Source organism: Suricata suricatta, chromosome 6 (genome assembly GCF_006229205.1).
Source record: "Suricata suricatta isolate VVHF042 chromosome 6, meerkat_22Aug2017_6uvM2_HiC, whole genome shotgun sequence".
NCBI lineage: Eukaryota > Metazoa > Chordata > Mammalia > Carnivora > Herpestidae > Suricata > Suricata suricatta.
In genome coordinates, this window is record NC_043705.1 from 98,532,929 (window position 1) to 98,554,499 (window position 21,571).

At 39.1% G+C, this 21,571-nt stretch overlaps 1 protein-coding gene and 1 long non-coding RNA gene across 2 annotated transcripts in view; one reads left to right on the top strand and one right to left on the bottom strand.

Annotated features, from left to right (window-relative positions):
• The window catches only part of ATP10B (ATPase phospholipid transporting 10B (putative)), a 188,033-nt gene that overhangs the window by 159,807 nt on the left and 6,655 nt on the right, over positions 1-21,571 (top strand). The window contains 6 exon segments of the mRNA XM_029942912.1: positions 871-947; positions 2,265-2,390; positions 9,793-9,993; positions 11,459-11,539; positions 12,857-12,961; positions 20,550-20,737. Coding sequence (XP_029798772.1) covers positions 871-947; positions 2,265-2,390; positions 9,793-9,993; positions 11,459-11,539; positions 12,857-12,961; positions 20,550-20,737 — 778 coding nt within the window.
• The window catches only part of LOC115294885, a 35,492-nt gene that overhangs the window by 10,292 nt on the left and 3,629 nt on the right, over positions 1-21,571 (bottom strand). The window contains exon 3 of the long non-coding RNA XR_003910204.1: positions 14,875-14,946. This is a non-coding gene — a long non-coding RNA (uncharacterized LOC115294885). The remainder of the gene's footprint in view (positions 1-14,874; positions 14,947-21,571) is intronic.

Genomic DNA, 21,571 nt, shown 5'->3' on the forward strand with positions numbered 1-21,571 from the left:
CCAAAGACTTAATCATCCATTTCCTACATAAAAGGTAGCTACTTTTTTGCATGGACCTCAAGCATATTGTAGTATAGAGGTGGAATTTAAGGAAAGGTATTAAGCAGGCTGTGTTGTAGCCTATGAACAAGTAATATATTGTATGATTTATCTTGAATGTATCATAGATAAGCTGCTATATAACGATTGCCACTTCAGACAATTTATTTTTTTAACATATGCACTTATTTTCTGTCATTTACAATAGTTACAATGATACTCCAAACAGAAAAGCAAAGTAAAAAATAAAAACCTCCACTTCTATTTCATGTAATTAGACTTATACAGAAATTAGAAGGTTAGGTACCAACTAGTTAATCACCTAATTTCACAGCTATCTGAAGAGGCGATTAATATGGTCAGTATTTTAAGTTATACTGAGTTAGGAAAGGTATCAGAAAGATCTTAGTGCCAATGCTTCTGGACCTTTTCCCTAGCTATATTACCCTTGCCAAATCTCTATGTTGCTCAAATTCTCCATTTGCTCATTAGTAAAGTCTACTGTAACATTTGTGAAGGCCTTTTTTACAACCTGTAAAGCCCTGCTCAAGCCTCAGTCTTGAATACTACTGTTTTCCCAATACCTAAGGTGCCTAGAAAAAAAAGACACAATAAACATTTGTTGAATAATAGAGCTTTTTGCCAAAGAAGAAGAGACCTCTCTCAGGCCAAATAGCATTGACTTTTCCCATAGGACTATTCAGAGCAATGTAAAAGGATTCAATTATGTACAAATGGCAACACATTAGAGCCACTCATGTAACACCCTTTTCATTATAATGCAGGAATTACACCAGGAACAAAGATTCCTCATGACCCCTCTTCTTTCAGGTGATGGAGCCAACGATGTAAGCATGATTCACGCTGCCGACATTGGAATTGGGATATCTGGACAGGAAGGCTTGCAGGTATTGCTCCCCTCAGTTCTTCTCCTTTCTCCCTAACTCTCCTTATTGGAGAGTTAGGGAATTCCCCAGTGTTGGAGGAACCTCTCCCCAAGCTCTTTGCAGATTATCGTCTTAGAGTCAGGGGGCTTCCTTCTTACCTAACCTCCATCACTATACCCCTGCTGACGTGTCCCTCTGGTACAGAGGAAAAATGAAGGATGTTTGGCTCTTTACAGACAGCTGGCAAGGCCTGTGTTCTAAGCCAAAGAGTTTCCAACCATTCATGTAGGGCTAAGCCTTCCACTGACTCCGTATTTCCTCCCTGTAGCCTATACCCAAATCCAAGGGTGCAGTGCCCTCCATGAACAGTGACAAATATAAGAACATTTGAAAACATTTTTCAATTGCCATTTTAGTCTTGATGGCTAGATTGACCTATAAATTGTTTGGTACACTTTAATAGATATACCTAAGTTAGTCAAAATTCAGCTTGGGACAAGCATATAACTTGAGCTACTAATGTTTCCCCACTAAAACAGACCCACCTTGTCATTCTGAACCATTAACAATTGTATTCCCACCTGTAGTGCAGACAATAGGTATCACCTAAGTTTGTTGATAAGGATGAAAGAACACAGCTACCCTTTGAGTATCTACCATATGCCAGCACTCTATTAGGCACTTCACACTTAATATCCAATTAAATTGAATAATTACATCCCCATCTGTTAGGATTTTTTTTTTTTCAAATGAAACTGAGGCTGGGAGAGGTTAAACAGCCTGACCAAGACTAATACAGGATTTATAACCAGGCATATCTAAAGCTTATACTCTTAAAAGAGTACTAAGAGCTGTCTTGTTCTGAGCAATCCTAAGGGCAGAAGGCATATTTCAGCTCCACGTAAAGAAAGAACTATCCAACCATCAGCTCCATCTAAGAATGGATCAAATGGTCTGCTACAGGAGGTGATCAAGGGTGGTGAGAGGTTTAGGGATTACTTGAATCCTGAAGCCCCTATTTTCTGATGAGCCATCTTATCTCTAGCATGGTGCCAACACATTTTAGGCTGCAGTTACTGTTTATTGGATAAATGGAAGGAGATGAAGGGCCAGACTACACCAGTCGTCTGTTATGAGCTGCCTTTCTTGGATTCCAGTAAGGTTTGGATTTTCCAGAAGAGAGGATAAGGTGAACCACCCAAGGATGCCACAGAATTACAAAGGGACTTTTTGGCCCTACCAGCTGTGAACCTAGAACAAAGCATGACCCTTGAGGGAGTCGCTGTGGTTGACCAGCAGCTGTGGTTAGAGGCTGACATCTCTGTTCTGCCCTCTCAGGCTGTCATGTCCAGTGACTTTGCCATCTCCCGCTTCAGACACCTCAAGAAGCTGCTGCTTGTGCACGGCCACTGGTGTTACTCACGCCTCGCCAGGATGGCAGTGTACTACTTCTACAAGAACGTGGTGAGTAGCCCCATGGCAACCTCCCACCCAGGCCTTGGGAGGCCCTGCCAGGGACCCAGTTCCCACCACAGTGGTGGACACACCATCTCAGTGTAAGGCAGTGAATCAGGCTGGCCTGGATTTTGAATCCTGAGACTATCTCCTACTCCTTCGGTGAACTTGAGCAATGTAATTCATTTCTCTAGGCCTCAATTTCTTCTTTGTTAAAATGGGCTAAGACTATTGTGTGAAGTTCTTGTGACCATTAGCAATACTGTATGGAAAGCATCTGGCACACAGAAGGCAGTCTGAGTGGTTACAAGCATGGACTCTTGAGTCAAACTTATTTGGTTCAAAACTACACTCTTATATTTGGTAATGGCCTTATACCTTTGTTTTGCCAGCTGTAAAGTGGGGGTGATAATAGCACCTTTCTCCTATATTTGCTATAAGGATTAAATGAGAGCTTGTATATAAAGTGATTGGCACATAGTAATCACCCTATAAACTTAGTATTATCATCATTGTTGCTATTGTCATTACTCGTAGATGGGCTCCATAAATGAGATTTATTTTCTGACTGCAAGGAAGAAAGAACTTGAAGAATAACTAGCCTGACATGTATCTTAGATTTTTCTCCCGATAGAGCCACCACAATCCAAGGGCTATAGCCTGCCCCTAGGGAGGGTACAGGTTTAGGACCAGAGTCCCCTGGCTTCCGCCTGAGCCTCTATGTATTACCTCAGCTTCGCCAGCCTTACCAGCAGAGAATTCACAGAGGTCAGGATATGTAAATAAAATGTCTGTTGGCAAAAATGTTTTAAAGGAGATCATCTGGATTGTAGTCTTGCCTGACTCTAGCATGCTGTGTGAACTTGGAAGAGTCACAACCACTCTGAGCCTTGGTTTTCTTATTAGTGATATGGAGACACTATGACTCCCTCTTCCCCAGAAGTATTATTTAAGAAGCTTTAGCATCAGAGCTCAGTAAAGCATGTAACACTATAAAATACAATCCTAGGAAGATATCATTGTTTCTGCTGAAAAATAGTTCATTTCTGTCTTATTGATAAGGGCCCAAAGCAGGTACACACCAACTACGATATTAAAACTGTCAGAGGCTCTTGTCTGAAAAGCCCTAGGTTAACAATGGGCATTGGAAGAAGCCAAAACATTGCTGTACTAAGGGGGAGAAGGGGGTACAAGGGGACTGAGTTTTCATTACCTAGTTCAAGGACCTTTGAATAATCCCCAAGAGTCTGCAAATAGAATCTGATTCCTGTTTGCATAAGGAAAGAGAGGATTAAGAGCAGAGTGGTAGAAAAAAATATGCATTAGCCAAGTAGCAACTGCAAAATTGCATTTTGTCCCCTTGTTCCACTTTTCTGGTCCTGACTTGGGCATGTCACAGCTGCCCTTGCTCAAGAGTGAGCATTTTTGTGCAAAGTTCAATGTATATGTAAATAAACTGCATGACAAAAATAATGTAAATTTGATAAACTGGATGGTAATATTCAGCAAGTCTATGCAAGCAAGTCACTCTATTTAACTTAAAACTCACTCTGAGCATGCAAGACTTTACTTAGAATTCAAAATGCCCATTTAATTTTTTTTCTTGCCTCCCAAGGAGCCATTCTCTTGAATAAGCACAACCTCTTCTCTGCATTAAATTTGTGAAATAGAAAAGGAAATGTTTCCAGCCAGCCATGCTTTCAAAGCTTAAATGGTATTTATTTCCAGCCCAATGCCATGCTCGAAATTGTGATAGTGATGCCGCATTATCTCCCCATTGCAATTAGAGGGTGGAGAACTATGACTTCCACATCCAAAACCAATTTCAGAGGGGATTAAAACCCTGCCTGCTCTGAAATTTGAACAATGAATTAATTACTGCACTGTAGCTCCTTGGGAGGAAAATACAGTCCCCAGTCTCTCTGAGGCCATCACCAGGTTCAGTGCATGCCGTCAGAGGCGCAGACTCCAGCCAGAGGAAGTGGAAGTAAACAAGGTCCTAAGAGGGCTGTGGAGGAAGGAGACACTTCAGTGTTAAACTCCACGGTGGGTATTGGGACAATAGAACAACAAAGGTTTATTTCATTTATTCAAATCATCGTTGAACAGCTGTGTCTGGAACCTTAACAAGACACTGGGTATAAAGAATTAGACAGATGCTATCTTTGCCTCATGAGGGTGACTTTCTAAATCAGGGCTCAGTAAGCTTATTCTGCAAAGGGCGAGGTAATATTTTTAGTTTTGTGGACCACACAGCCCATCATACCTACTCAATTCTGCTGTGGCCCCATAAAAGCAGCTATAGACAGCATGCAAATGAACCAATATGGCTGTGTCCTAATAAAAACCTTATTTATGGCTGGATTCGGCCTGCAGGAAGTAGTTTGTCATCTCCTGGTGTTAATAAATCTTGCTTCTCAAAATGTGGCTGCTGGACCAGCACATTCACATCACCTGGATGCTAGTTAGAAATGTGGATCCTTAGACTCCATCCCAGGCCTCCTACCTCAGAATCAGCACTTTTAGTGAGAGTCCTGGGTGATTTGTATGAACCTTAAAGATTGAGATGCACTGGTATAGGAAAAGGAGATTAAAATTTTACAAACATTTTCTCAGGTACATCTCCCTCAAAGAAGGTCAGGGTTCTATGGATGTATTGCCAGGAGATTCCTGACCAAATCAATTAGAAAGACAATAACATTTAAGCTATGACCTAAAAGAAGAATTTGCCAGTTTCTCTCCCAAGAAAAAGAGGCTTAACAACTTGAGTCTTTACAATTTTATGTCCTATGCTACCTCTAACTTCACTTATAGTAAGAACACAAAGGCGATAAGGAAGCTATAAGGGAAATTTATAAGAGTATGGATCAGAACCATAGGGAAGAGGTTGTTTGCACCAGGAACTTGGGAGAAGATGCTAAGTATTAAATGTTTGGTTAAAACAAGCAGACCTGTTTTTGAGGGGGGAATACTCTCTCTTTGCTTTAAATGCAGAGATCAATTTTTCAAGCAAATCCTTAGAAAAAGGTCACACAAAAACCTTCAGGAAACTGTCTTCAGTGGCATTTTTGTAGGAAATGAAAATTAACCTCCATATGGCCACACTTTTTCTCTAACACTTGATGAAAATCAATATTAAATTATAATTCAGTAAGAGTATTTCTATGGAAAAATGAGTGAGTGATATCCAAGCAATGTTTTATTGTTTTGACTAGGGCTTAAAGCCCTTGAATACTGCCAGTGTGTAGTGTGAGGCAAGTTCAGTAAATGCTAGTTCTCCAACACCCAGTTCACTGACATTCTCTATGTCACCTTGATTCCTGTAGTTTCTTTGGTACTTAGTACAGGTTGGTACTGTTTTGGCATAGCATTATTAACATCACCACCATCTATAGGGAACCTACCACATACCAGACACTGTGCTAAGAACTTTATGTATGTATGTAACTATGAGGGATAAGTGTAATACAGGGGTTAATAGCGCACATGCTAGAACCAGACTGCATTCAAATTCCAGCCGCAATCTGCTTCTCAGCAGCAATATGGCTTCAGTAATTTACTTAAGCTCTGTGTCTCAGTCTTTTGATCTGTAAAAGGGGTATACTACATAATTCACAGGGTTATTCTGTGCATAAATGAGTTTACATACCTGAGGTACATAGCAAATGTCCAGATTAAACTAGATGATGATGATGATGATGGCAGCAGGTGCTAACAACCCTGCGAGGTGGGGACAGTTGTCTGTCTATAGATGTGGTTGCTCAGAGTCAGAGGGCTTACCCAGGTCACACAACTAAATATATCACAAAATCAGGATTGGGTCTAGTTCTACTCTAGTCCAAACTCTCCAGACTTTATGTCCTCACCACCATGGCATTCAGTGCCTCCTAGAGGGCCAAGCATCCTGTTCTCCAGTGGTTGCCAAATTGTTTGAAGGCAGAATTCCTCTGATCTAGGTTGTACGTTACCTGCTGTCCAAGCATCTCTAGCACCGTGTCTCAACATAAATTTTTCAAAAACTATCACATGATGGTATCATCACACTTGGACACAGAGCTTCAAACAGTCTCCCATCCCCGCCAGGTGGCTGTTCTCTTCCTCCCTCAGCTTCGGTTATGGCTGAGGCTCGGGTGAAAACTGGGTTAAGCATCCCAGCATCCACCAGATAAGATTGTACAACTTAAAAGCTGCAATTTGCTGAGATGAAGTTGATGGAGAGAAAAGACTGAGGCTTGGAGTCAGAAGGACCAAATCTACATTGCAACTATCAGAAGATGGCCTATAATTGGCAAACTTGCTGCCTTATGCCCTTGGCACTCATGGAAGAAACTGCCAATCACAGCATTCTGTGTTCAGTACTTTCCCTACTTGTAGCATTTTAGGATGGAACCTCCTGCCCTCTCGTGGTGTAGGATCAATGACTCTGGACATTAGTGCTGGAGACTGAGCTGTGATCTCAGATCTTGAGTTCATGTTAACAAGTGCATCCACTTCCCACATCAAGTTCATGAGGGTGGATTCTGGAGTCAGAACCTCTGGATTTGAACTCCAATTTTGTTACTTCCTAACTCTATACCCCCAGCCCAATGACTTGACCCCTGAGGCTCAGTTTCCTGAATTGTAAAATGAGAGTAGTAATGACTATTTCACAGGGCTGTTCGGTAGATTTAATGGGTCAAGACATAGCTTAGCCTTTTGTATGTGCTTTATGTGTCTTTGTTGCTATTGTTATTGCCATTGTTGCTATTATTGGCCTCATCTGTAAGATGGTACCGCTTCCAGCCCTGGCATCCTAGGCTACAACAACCTCAAGTCACAATTCCAACTCCAAGTGGCCAAGGGCATTCAGTGTGGTCACTTAGCCCATCTGAGCCACTCAACCTACCCATGAGTGAGAGAGAAGGGTTACTAATTTTCCCATTCAGCTGGGGAAGGAGAAGTGAGACAAGGTTCTCAAAGGGGAAAAAAAGTCAAAGCTTCATACAGCTGCTGAATGATAGTATCAAGGGGACTTCAGTACTTCAGTTCTTCTTAATTCCACTATGTCAAGTGCACAAGTGGTTGCTGTTGATCTGGAGTCTCAAAGGCTGCCCATAGTGCATTTCAAACTTACCTGCAGCTCAGTAAACAGACTGAGCCTTCTCCCTTCTTTGGACAGAAAGATGCAAGGTCCAGGAAATCTCAGGGCATCAGGATCTTTTTCAGAGCCAGGAAACTTCCCACTGGTCACCAAAAAAGCCAAAGAATGGAGCTTCTTGGCTAGAAGCCTCTCAGTATTATTATTGTATAATCTAATAGGACATGGAGAAAGTTTAGGGTTGGTCAAAGAGAAAGCTTTGAAACTCAGATGCTGGTTTGTGACTTTCTGGCTCTAAACTTCGGCAAGAAGTAACTGAGTATCTTAGAGCCTTATATTCCTTATCTGTAGAGTAGGGCTAATAAGATTATCATTTAGATATAACATTAATATAATATGCACTATTATATTACTAGCAATAATCTTTCAACACTGCTGGGACAATTTATAAGGTATATTGCACATCCAATATACTACATACTAATATGTTGTAATATAGATCACACACCTGTCAAAAATAGAAGCTCCAGTAATAATCATTGGTGTCACTAATAATATTAACATGCCCATATTATTATAATATTATAGACCTTCCTCAAAATAACACTAGCCTAACAGGGTATGGGCATTATAGTTCATACACAAACCTGCAGAACAATTTTGTACAATACTTTTCACCTTTCTGTGCCTCAGCCACACAGGACATTCTGGTCCCAACACTGGGAGCAGCAGCTTAAGTGACAACCTTGGTCAAGTCACCAAACCACATCACAGGGTGGTGGACAATACTAGTGATCCAGCCCATCTCGGGTGGGCAGTCTTTTTTTTTTTATTAAAAAAAAAAAAAAAAAAACTTTTATTTAAATCCAAATTAGTTAACATAGTGTGATAATGATTTTAGGAATAGAATTTAGTGATTCATCACTTACATATAATACCCAATTCTTATCCCAACAAGTGCCCTTCTTAATGTCCATCAATTTAGCCCATCCCCCCACCCAACCAGCAACTGTTCTCCATATTTAAGAGTCTCTTATAATTTGTCTCTCTGTTTTTAATCTTCCCTTCCCCTATGTTCATCTGTTTTGTTTTTTTTAATGTTTTTTTATTTATTTTTGAGAGACAGCTCAAGCAGGGGAAAGTCAGAGAGAGAGACAGAGAGAGAGGGAGGGAGAGGGAGATACAGAATCTGAAGCAGGATCCAGGCTCTGAGCTGTCAGCACAGAGCCCGATGTGGGGCTCGAACCCACAAACCGTGAGATCATGACCTGAGCCAAAGCTGGATGCTTAACTGACTGAGCCACCTAGGTGCCCCCATCTCTTTTGTTTCTTAAATTCTACATATGATATTTGTCTTTCTCTGACTTATTTCACTTAGCATAATATGCTCCAGATCCAACCATATTGTTGCAAATGGTAAGATTTTATTCCATTTGATTGCCAAGTAATATTCCATTTTATGTACATGTGTGTGTGTATACACACGTACATGCATACATATACACACACAACATCTTTTTCCATTCATCAGTTGATGGGCATTTGGGCCCTTTCCATACTTTGGCTATTGTCAATAGTGCAATGGGGTGCATGTGCCCCTTTGAATCAGCATGTTTGTATCCTTTGGATAAATACCTAGTAGTGTAATTGCTGGGTCACAAGGTAGTTCTATTTTTAGTTTTTTGAGGAACCTGCATTCTGCTTTCCACAGTGGCTGCACCAGTTTGCATTCTCAGGCGGGCCATCTTGAGTGGAAAACAGCAGAAAGCAACAGTTAAGGAGAAGATATTATTCCTCACCTGAGTTGCATGACCATTAGGAAAATATTGTGGGGAAAACCTCATGAGTCATCTTCCCACCAGTCCTCTTGCCCAGGGCCCAGTCTTTCTACCATCCCTTTCCAAGGACACCCCTTTCTCTTTCCACACTACTCATCATAACTACTGCCTTTTGATATCCTGTGCCATGGTCTAGGTGCTACTATTCTCATCTGAAAGATGGCAAAATGATGTTCAGAAAGGTTAAGCAATTTGCTCAAGTTCACACAACTAGTAAATAACAGATGTGATCATTCCAAACCATCCTTTTCTCCCTCCACAACCTGTGCTCTTAACCACATTAGACTTCAGTCCTAACGAGCAGGAAAAGTAGTAACAGCAGTGGCTGCTGCTGCTCTGTGGATTAGTTACCGCTGATGCTTACACAACTCCACACGTTACAGATGAGAAAGTGGGAGCTCCAAGTCAGCAGAGCGACTTGCAGAGGCTCCTAAGCAGCAGTTGGTGACTACTGCTCATGGGTCCTCACTCACACGGCCATGCTCTCTCCCTGCAGTGCTATGTCAACCTGCTCTTCTGGTACCAGTTTTTCTGTGGCTTCTCTGGCTCCACCATGATCGATTATTGGCAGATGATATTCTTTAATCTCTTCTTCACCTCCTTGCCTCCTCTCATCTTTGGAATCCTCGATAAAGACATCTCTGCAGAAACACTCCTGGCATTGCCAGAAGTGTACAAGAGTGGCCAAAACTCTGAGGTAAGATGGAGGGGCTTCAGCTCTCCTGTCTCAGACTCCTCCCTGCAGGTGTCTGAGAAAGAGGACTGGCCTGGGGTCAGAGGCCCTGCACTCTGGTCACTAGTCTGCCTCTTACCTCCGTTGTGACCAAGTAGCTGCACTCCCTGTTTCTGGCCTGTTTCTCATTTGCTGTTGAGCACAATGGACCATACCAATCCAGTATTTTTATTTTTTAGTTAATTAAGTAACATGGGACTGCCCCAGTTGAATGGGGAGAGGACATGCAGAGAGATCCCATTGCCCTCAACTGGACCCTTTCTCCAGATCTTTGACAAAACCTTCAAGGCTTGGTTTGGGAACCCCTGGGATTAAAAGCTAGGTTGCTCATCACTGGGTGATAAATAAGGGATTCTACCTCATGCTGGGGAAGACACAAGACTATACATGGTCTAGAATTTGCTGGTAGCTGGTAGACTAAAGAAGGCCTAGGAAACCATCAGGATGGTTTCCTGAAAGGCAGAGAGGTCACACTGACACCCTTAGTGATTTGGAGAAGCCAGACCATGGGCACTCCAGGCTCTCAAACTAGCACAGACACAGCCCAGAGGTTGGATGGAAGAGGCAAACAGGGAACCTGACTGCTTCAACAGAGCTCTGGAAAAGGGACATTAAAATGCATAAGAATACCTCTATGTCTGGGGGAAAGAAGAGCCAAGTTAGATGTGGTATTTGAGAGTTGGTTCTTTGTTGGAGGTCTACAAAATAGGACTAAGTCCAGTCTTAACCCAAAAATGGGAAGAGAGCCTCACAGCAACCCTAGTGCATCAGGCAAGAGAGACGGGATGATGGCACATGTACATCCATAGCTCTAATTTTTCTCTTCCCACAGCTGTGGGGTATATAATGTATTTGAGTAACAACAGAGAAGTTAATGCAGCAAAAGCAAACTGAAAACAGTTTTGCTTTTCTAGATAAAGCAGGAAAAGTGAAGCACAAAATGAGAACACTGGTCTCTGAAGCCACGGAGCCCTGTCTCTTGGGAATGTGATCCTGGGCTGTGATAGAAACCTCCCTTTAAGATTCTATATAGAAACCTTAGAATCGCTAAACTTACCCAGTGTGTATTAGCACTAGCAATGTGCTAATGAATGACAGTTATTGATAACTGAGCACTTACTAAGTACTAAAGCACAACCACATTTAGATTTCTTGAAATTCAGAGATAGTTGGTATTGTTTTTTATCCTTTTTATGGAAGAAGCAGCAATTATCAAAGCAGTTTAGTGACTTTCACAGGTCATAAGGTTCAGGCAGAGCTGTAACTTGAACTAAGGTCTGTCACCCCCAGGTCTATGCTCTTAATGGTCCCATTCTATTGCCTCTAAGATGAGAAGCATTCTAAATACCCTATGTTTGCCCCAGGTAGCCCAAGAGCTTTCCTTACAAAGGCTTGCTTTGATGGTAGTTGATGTGTTCTTTCCTGACAGTGCTATAACCGGATGACTTTCTGGATTTGCATAGTGGATGCATTCTACCAGAGCCTTGTCTGTTTCTTCATTCCTTACTTGGTAAGTCGTACAGTCCCATTCCAATCATACAATCAGAGTGGACTGTAACTGGTAATGTAAATATGAGTCCTAGACTAGTGGTGACTTTCTGGATAATGTGCCACAGAGGCTGCAAACAGGTGGTCTGCAGACTATATCCAAATCAGGGCATTTGAAAAATCAAAATGTTTTACCAAAACATCTTAATTTCTGCCACCTTTTAAAAAACTGGAAACTATCATTACACAGGGTCATTTTTGCCACATGGCAAAAATCCAAAATTGATTCACAGCCCTGCTTAGATGGGGTACATGTTCTTCGGTTTCCCATAGTCCCTACCACTCTCTTTTGGGTTATACTTTGCCTTCTTCACTCATTTAGTATTTCTTACTTGAATATTGAAGGTATTTGAATTTACAACCCTTGATTTATATTTAGGTTTCTGCTTTCATGGTCAAGGCAGCACACATTCAGGCAGTAATTTCTGATAGTATTCAGATGCTACATTATCTGAAATAAAAGCAAGAATACAGATAGCAAGGGATACCTGCCCCATCTCAATTTGGTTCCCAGTTTGAAGAATAGAGTACAATCTGTATTTCTCCTGGACAGGAAGCCAGAATGTGGGGCAAGTGCTAGATTGTGGTGTCTACCTTGCCTCATATTCTTTTGCAGTTAGCAACAAGATGGTTGAGGAATAAGTGATTTTGTGCTTCATTTGAATTTCCCTAGCTTACAAAACCTTCCTTCTCCAGGACTCTGCTTGCTTTTCCTACTTCATTTTTTGCCTCTACTATGGTGCTCAACAAACCTACTATCTGGGGTCTTTAACTTTTCAACATCAAGTTCTCACTTTTGCCTTGTTTGCCTTTCCTCTCTTTTCAAGAGATTAACTCCTCTGATTATGATATATATTCTCTTCTTTACACCAGGGGTACTTTGGTACTTTGATAATTGTATCATTTACCACCTTAAATAGTACATTTTCCCTGCCTAGTAGACTATAAACTCCTTGAAGATGCACACAAAAACATCTTCAGCAGTTGGCATTATGCCTGCTGGTTTCTCAATAAATTCTTTGTTCATTCACTCTGCCATGTTCTGGAATACCCATCATGGCTTATGCTACAAATAGGTTTCCAAATAATTTAGCCATATTAACTCACTCCTCATCTTGTCTGTTCCTTGGGTCAGTTCCCCAGGGATGGCAACTAGGTATCTTCCCATTCCTTCCCCTCCCATGATATCTTCCTTCACTGAGGCTTTATGGTCACTGTGTCAAAACCAAGACCTTGAATACAAGGATACATATGACAGTGCCTGTTTTTTTCTCTGCAGACCTACAAAGACTCTGATATTGATGTCTTTACCTTTGGGATACCCATAAACACCAGTTCCCTTGCCATAATCCTCTTGCACCAGGCGATGGAAATGAAGACCTGGGTAAGCATCCCAGAGCCCCTATGACCTGAAAATTGAGTCATTTTACTCTGTATCATTGATCCACTCAATTACTAACTGCTGAACTCCTACCTTTGTCCCACTTGTACTGGAATGAAGGAGGTATAAAAGATAACATTCGAAGCCTCAACTTGCTTATTATCTCTCCAGAATGATAAAACTAAGACCTATAAAGCCAGGAGATAATTTGTTGCAAAAATAGAATTTGTTTTCTGAATTTTTATTTAAATTCTAGGTAGTTAACACATAGTGTAATATTGGTTTCAGGAGTAGAATTTAGTGATTCATCACTTACATATAATACCTGTACTCATCACAACAAGTATACTCCTTAATGTCCATCACTCATTTTACATATCCTCCAACCCACCTCCCTCCACCAATCCTGTTTGTTCTCTATAGTTGAGACTTTCTTATGGTTTGCTTCCCTCTTTTTTCCCCTTCCCATATGTTCATCTTCTTTGTTTCCTAAAGTCCACTTATGAGTGAAATCATATAGTATTTGTCTTTTTCCAACTGACTTATTTCACTTAGCAATAATATACTCTAACTCCATCCATGTTATTGCAAATAGCAAGAATTCATTATTGTTGATGGTTGAGTAATATTCCATTGTGTATATGTATATGTGTACATACACCATATCTTTATCCACCCATCAGTCAGTGGGTGTTTGGGTTCTTTACATAGTTTGGCTATTGTTGATAATGCTGCTAGAAACACCAGGGTGCATGTACTCCCTTCAAATCTGTATTTTTGATTTTAAAAAAATCAAGGGTGTTTAAGAGATGAGGAAAACAGTAGCCTGACTATACTTGAGGCTGTGTTAAGGAGATCTAGGTTCTCCATTTAATTTCAGGGTAAGCATATCTAAATATCACATTTCAGTATCTAAAAAAGGCATTGTCAGCTTTCTCATTAAATTCTACTAGAGAATAATAATAACAAAGAACTTAAAATTATATACCAGGTACCTATTTATAGGATTTTTTAGTGTATTATCTCATTTAACTTCCCAGAGCCCTTTGTTGAGGGTGTCAGAAATATAATGAACTTAGAGCACTGTATAAGTTTAAGGTGTACAGGATAATCACTTGACATATATATATTGTGATATAATGGATGTTAAGTAAACTAGATCAGCCCCTGACAGGATGTGGAGTAGCTAGTAAGAGCCACCCAAGGGAACTTCCACATCACAGACCCCTCTGTTCCAATTCATGCCAAAGATAAATAGAACAAAGTGATAAAGACAAAAATGTATAGCAAAGCTCAGGTACAGGATAAATTTCCTCAAGTAACACCAACATGAGAAGAGGCTGAAAAACAGTGGGACAGGGGAGGGTGAGGTACTGGGCTGGCTCAAACTGAGGCTTTCTGGAATCCAGGACAGGAAACTGACTGTGGCAGAAAGGCGGCTTGTTCCTATGGGTTAAGGAAGACTGGAGTCCTGTTTGTTTACTGCTAGGTCCAGGGTCTGAGCTGGAGTTACCCTCTCAAGAAAGCAAGCTGAAAAAAAGTTGATATGACATGCTATTTGGAATTGCAGTTTTCTGAGGAAGGTGGTCAAGAATCAAAGATACAACTTTAATACTGGAAACTGAGGCAAGCTAAGAGAACATTTAGAACTCTTCAAAATGAAAATTTTTGGCATCAAAATTAAAAATGCATTCATGAGATCCACTCTAGATCAGACACTGGCAAAGAGTACACTACCAAACTGGATTATTAGGAACTCACCTGGAATGCCACACAAACATGAAAAAAGTAAAAAGAATGGTATAAAAGCAATATCTGAAGAGATAATCATTGAAAAAGAAAATTGATATCATAGTGAAACTATACAATGTACAATAGACAATCTTAAAGTCTACCAAAAACTATGGACAACTTACCTGAAAAGAAATAGCAGTTAGGCTGACCAGTTGTAGAAACTAGGAAACAGTGGAGTAATCATCTTTAAAGCCCTGAGGGGAAATCAACAGTTACGCATCACTTAAGGCCAGGGAAAAATAAATGACATTTCCAGATACTGAAACAAAAATAGAAACATACTCTCCAGGAACATGAAAGTTAAAACTATAAGAACATAATGGTAAGAAAGGGCTATTCAGGGGTGCCTGGGTGGCTCAGTTGGTTAAGCATTTGGCTTCAGCTCAGGTCATGATCTCATGGTTCGTGGGTTCGAGCCCTACGTCGGGCTCTGTGCTGATAGCTAGCTCAGAGCCTGCCTCCTGCTTCAGATTCTGTATCTCCCTCTCTCTCTGACCCTCCCCTGCTCGCACTGTCTCTCTCTCTCTCTCCAAAATAAATAAAAACATTAAAAAAAATAGAAAGGGCTATTCAATAGACAATTTATGCTACAGCCTTCATCATTAATAAGAAAATATAAATATGCATTTAACTATCAATTTTTTCATAAAAGTCCCTACTTTAGTATGTCTAAAAACTTAAGGTGTCTTAATATTTGAAAATGTAGTTTAAAAACTTAAGGTTAACCATAAAGGAATGGAAAGAAGTAAGAGGAATAAAGGAAAATGACCAATTCTGCAGGATGTAGGAAAAATAGAGTAAAGAAAAATGATTGCCAAAACAAGACCCACAAAATAAGATGTTCAAAATAAACCCAAGTATATCAATACTCATAATAATGTAAATAGATTTAATTCACCTGTTAAAAGCAAACGTTATCAGATTGGATATTTTTCTCCAGCTAATATTAGGGGAAATAGAGTCATAATTCACAATTACACTGAGATTTATATATAATTCTGTCAGAAATAGAAAGGATATAGATGACTTGAATAAATTAATCACATTTGATCTAATATATAAAATCCTGTTCCAAACAAATAGCAAACATGCATCTTTTCAAACATAGACCATATACCAAAAATTAGAAGACCAAATTCTCAAAGGAATTTGAAAGAATCATGAACATCAGATTGTCTGACAACACATTTAGATTAAAAATGAGCAATGAAAAGAGCCAAACAAACCTAACATGCTTGGAAATTTTAAAACATACTTCTAAATAACTCACAAGGCCAAGCATGATAGAAATTATTGCTAAATGCCTATAAAAATACCATATATGCAAACTTATGGAATACAGCTAATGCTTTTATTATTAAAAACAAGAATTCAAGGAACTTAAAAAAATTACCATGTAAATCTAAAGAGAAAAATCAAGGAAACAATGGAATGGATCAGTAAGACCAAAACAGAGTTCCTTGAAATCCCAATAAAAACTAATCTCTGTTACTCAGCCATAAGAATGAAATCTTGCCATCTGCAATGACATAGATGGAGCTAGAGAGTATTAAGCAAAGTGAAATAAGTCCTTCAGAAAAAAACAAATGCCATATGATTTCACTCAAGCAAGCAAAGGGAGAAAAAGAGGCAAACCAGGAAACCAAACTCTTAGCTATGGAGAACAAACTCAGGTAGAGGGATGGGTTAAATAGGTGATGGGGATTAAGGATTGCACTTGTGAGGCATATAGGGTGTTGTATGGAAGTGTTGAATCACTATAGTACCCTATGAACTAACTGGAATTTTATTTTAAAGTTTACTTATTTTGAGAGAGGGAGAGAGAGAGCCATCCAGGAACCCCCTAACTAGAATTTTAATTAAAACTAATCTGCTCCAGGACAAGATACACACAAAAGACCACAAAAATAATACTAAGAATGAAAAAGACTGATAATTATAAACAATTTTTTAAATATTTTTTGAAAATTTAAACCAAGTTGACAATTTCTTTAAATGTGAAATTGATCAAACCATAACCAAAGTCATTCAGCAAACCTGAATAAGCCAGTAACCATTACAGAAATTGGCTGAAATAATCCTGATACCAAAATAAGCATAGATAGGTCACAAGAAAAGAAAATTATAGACTATAATAAACAGATATTAAATTATTGGCAGGGTTCAGGCTGTTAAGTGTCCCCCTCTTGATTTGGGCCCAGGTCATGATCTCAGTTCTTGGGATAGAGCCCTTCTATGAGCAGAGTCAGCTTGTGATTCTCTCTCCCTCTCTCTAAAATAAACATTTTAAATGAATGGCTAATCAACTCAGCAGTGTGTTAAATATAATAAGGCCCAACCAAGAAACTTATATCCTGGTAGTAGACTACAAAATATAAGTTGATGCCACCACTCTGGAGAGCAATTTGAAACTAGCTGGAGGAGTGTAAGTACTCATCTGCTATCACATAACTCCACTTCTAAGCATGAGGGATCCTGAAAATTACTCTTGCGTGTGTATATGCAGAAACATGTTGAAGAATGTTTGTTACAGTATCATTCTTAATAGCAAAAGGAAAAAGCCTAAATGTTCATCAATAGGAAAATAAATTGTGACATATTCATACAATAGAACAGGTAAAATAACTAACCAAAGCTGTATCTATCAACATGGATGAAACTCCAAAGGATAAGGTATAGTAAAAACAAGAAGTTAAAGGATAAATACACATGATAACGTAAAAAAGTATTCATAAACATGTATGTATAAAATGTGTTAGAGTGATTAACACTGAATTTATGTTCGAGACTCAGGAGAAAACATTTGCAGGGTATAATGGGTGCTTTAATTGTATGTTAGATTTAATTTTTTAATAAAAATTGGAGGCAAATATGACAGTTAAAATTAATAAAGCTAGATGCTGACTATATGAGGTATACTATCCGTATGCCTGAAATATCTCACAGTTTAATTACATTTTTTAAAAAACTAGCCCAAGATATTTCCCCAAGAAGAATTCTATTATCTACAACCCTCTTAAACCATTAGTTTTTTTTAACCTTTCAAAATGCCTTGAAAAGTATAAGCAGATCTCCATTGTATATTACATGGCTGATGAGACTAAAGATTTTATATCCTAATTGGTTACTCAGTCCACTTTCTCAGAGCACTGCATCCATCTGCTTTCAAAGAGGGTACCTGTTCCTTTCACTATTCAGTATTATTAACCAACTTAATGCATCTCTAGTCTCACTAAAACTAGCTGTTACTGGCAATTTCCAGTGCTCTTGGAAAAGGAGTCAGCTATTGGAATAATTATGAAAATATGTATTTCCCTTTTGAAAGTACTTGAAGCCAAAGGATAGTTTGTTTCCCAGGTAGAAATCTAAAATGAATTTGAATAACTCTCAGTTTTCACAGTTCCCACTAAAGCAACTGGAAAAAAAAAAAATAGCTAACTGCTTTCTTCTTCAGGAAGAGGGGCTGGATTATTCAGATCATCTTTCCTACTGAAAACTAAAAATGAATAATTAAAAAAAACTTTTCAAAAGCATAAAAGAGCTAACAGGATAATAAAGACAAAAACCTTTGGGAAGGAAGGATTCTAGACAAAGTCCTAAAGCCTGTTTCCTTGAGGGTATTTTCAACCCTGCTCAAAAAGAACTTTGTTTCTGGCACCTTGACTGAGCAAAAAGTTCAGAAATCAACCCAGACACACAAGGCAGGAGTCTAATAAGAGCCCACATTAAATTAGGACCCCAAAGCTATACCTCAGCATAAAGGCACACCCAAAAATGGACCTGCCTATTCAATCTCCCCCAACAGGTACTGTAGGAATCATGTCCATTGTGAACCGAGCTTGAAGAATCAGTTAAAAACAAAAAACAAACAAACAAAAACCTTGTCCTATGAAAGGAACCATAAGCTAGCCTCATACATATTTGCAGCCCAGGTTTATAGTACCTTGGTGAGTCAAATTTTGACATATGAATTCAGTTTAAGGTGAATTCAAGACTGACATTTGCCAAGGACACTGCAATATCAACACATATATCCTCTCTAGAAAAGGTATCTCATCCGATGCCTCAAATTATTCCTAGCAACTTTAAGAATGATGAGCATCACATATTCCAAAATAACTCTCAAAGAAACAAAAACCAATTGGTGAGGATCCAAATAAAACATCAGGGGCCCCTGGGTGGCTCAGTCAAGCAGTTGACTCTTGATTTCAGCTTAAGTCATGATCTCACGGCTCACTCTCTCTGTGCTCCTCCCCTGCTTGTATACACACTCTCTCAAACTTAAAACCATTTCAGATGTTGGTATTATCAGATACTTATTAAAGAAATTTATGTTTACTATGTTTAAAGAAGTAAAGAATAAGCTTTAAAATATCTGTAGAGATTGGTAAACTACATAAAGCAACCTAGAAATTCAAATAAAACATTTAGAAATATAATACAGTGACTGGTTTAACAAAAAAAAATGGATGAAACTGAAGGGGAGATTTATTGAATTCATCAAAAGAAATTATGCAAAATATAAACAGAAGAAAAATAAAAATTATGGAAAAGATACAAAATGTATAGAGAATAGTGTATCTGAAAAGGTCTAGCATACTTTTTATCAGAGTCTAAGAAGGAAAGGAGAGAGAAAAAGACAGGCAGTAAGTTGAAAAGATAGTGACTTAAGAATTTTGCAAAAATGATGAAAAACATCAATCCAGAAATTCAAGTTCAGCAAAATCCAAGCAAGATAAATAAAAAGAAATATCTACTTATCACAAGGAAACTATAGAATACTAAGGACAAAAACTATAAAAATAGATTTTAAGATATAAAGATTTCATTCTAACCAACATCTCTAGCAAAAAACAAACCAAAAGACAATGGAATGCTATTTTAAATATGCTTTTAAAAAAAAAACCTGCCAAACAAGAATTCTGTTATCTGTCAAAAATATCTTTCAAGTATGAGAATGAAATAAAGCATCAGAATAGATCACCAGCAGATTCCCACTAAAGGCCCTCCTAAAGGAGGTACAAAGCAAAAGGAAAGAAATCTCAGATGGAAGGTCCAAGATGCAAGAAGAGCACTGGGTGTCCTAAGATGACTCACTGAACTCCTCCTGAAACCAGGAGGACACTGTATGTTAACTAAGTTGAATTTTAAAAAATCAGGGAAAAAATGCAGTAGCAATAAGATATGTCAGGTGAGTGGTAGACAATTAAAGTGCTCTGAGGCCTTTGTATAATTCAGGAGGAGGGACACATATTTTTAGACTGTGGTAAGTTAAGATTGCTTATTACATTTATTGAGTTATATACTCCATTTTTATTCTTTAGTGATAACTTTCAAACCAGTAAAGGGAGAAAATGAAATTGTATAAAAATAGTAAGTTTTAAAGAGGATAAGAAGAAACACACAGATCAGACAACAAAACACTGTACTGATTTGAAAATAATAAACAGCCACACGTGGAAAAATGGATTCATCACATCAAACAGAATTCTATTTATCCAGCATTTAAAAAACAGAGTTAGATTGGCAGAGAAACTACAAAGGATGGCTTGGAAATTATCACCAAAGTCAAGGGTGAGACAGAATTTTTCAGGGCTCTTTGGTCTGGATGATACCAACATGGGTGTTCACTTTATAATGATCTATTAAACTGCATGCTTTTTTATTTTTCTATGTGTGTTGCAGTCCCCTCCCCCCAAAAAATATTTAAAACAAAGTTAGCCAAGCACCATTATTGTACTGCCTCCCGATCGAAGCTGTGCTTTCAACAGTGTTCACTTCTCCTTTCCTTCCACAGACCATTATCCACGGACTTGTTCTGGTAGGCAGCTTCCTGATATACTTTGTGGTGTCCCTGGTTTACCACGCCACCTGCGTCAACTGCAACAGTCCCACCAATCCCTATTGGGTGATGGAACGCCAGCTCTCAGACCCTACTTTCTACCTCGTCTGCTTCCTCACACCAGTCACAGCTCTTCTTCCAAGGTTTGAGCACAGGGACTATCTTTTTCCTAGAACTACCAATGCACCCTTAATAAGCCATTTTCATAATCTAAGAGTCAGGAGTTTGACTCCTGCTGGGAAACTGGAGGCTACAGTTTGAAAGACAGGGTACTAGGACAAAGAGAACAATAAACTAAAAAGCAAATGACAGGGACGGTGGTCCTAGGTCAGCCACAGAGTAGCAAAGTCCCTAACTGGCTTGGCCTCAATTGTGATATCTATATCATTTACATTTTAACCAAGGAGTCTCCTACTCAAATATCTACAGGGACAGACAAGCAACTGCAGCAAACCAGGTGAAGTACAGACACAAGGAAAAAGACCTCAGCTTTACCCTATCATTACCACCAGGAAAGATCAAGTCTTAGCATTCCAGAGCTTTAGATTTTTTTTTTCATAAATCCAAATTTTGCATGAAATAGCCAACTTTTTAATGTTACTCAGATTTGTTTTATACACACATGTGCGCACACACAGACACAACCTGTATCAGCCAAATAAATCATTCATGCCCAGGGACATTTCTAGCCTAAATATTCTGCATTTGTCTTATCCAGAGAAAACACAACAATAATGATTTCTATTTCCTCAAAGTTCACTCTTGTCACAAGCTATCTAGCACCTCATTTTGCTTTTGCCATTACCTAGAAGTTAGGCAAAGCTATGGTTCTAGTCCCACTTGCTCATGGGACAGCTAAGTCCTAAGAAAGAACATGATGTGTCCACAAGTCCACCACACATCACAGTGGAAGTTGGATTCTCCCTATTTAATGACCAGTGTTCTATTCTGAGCAGTCCGTGAATTTCATAATGATG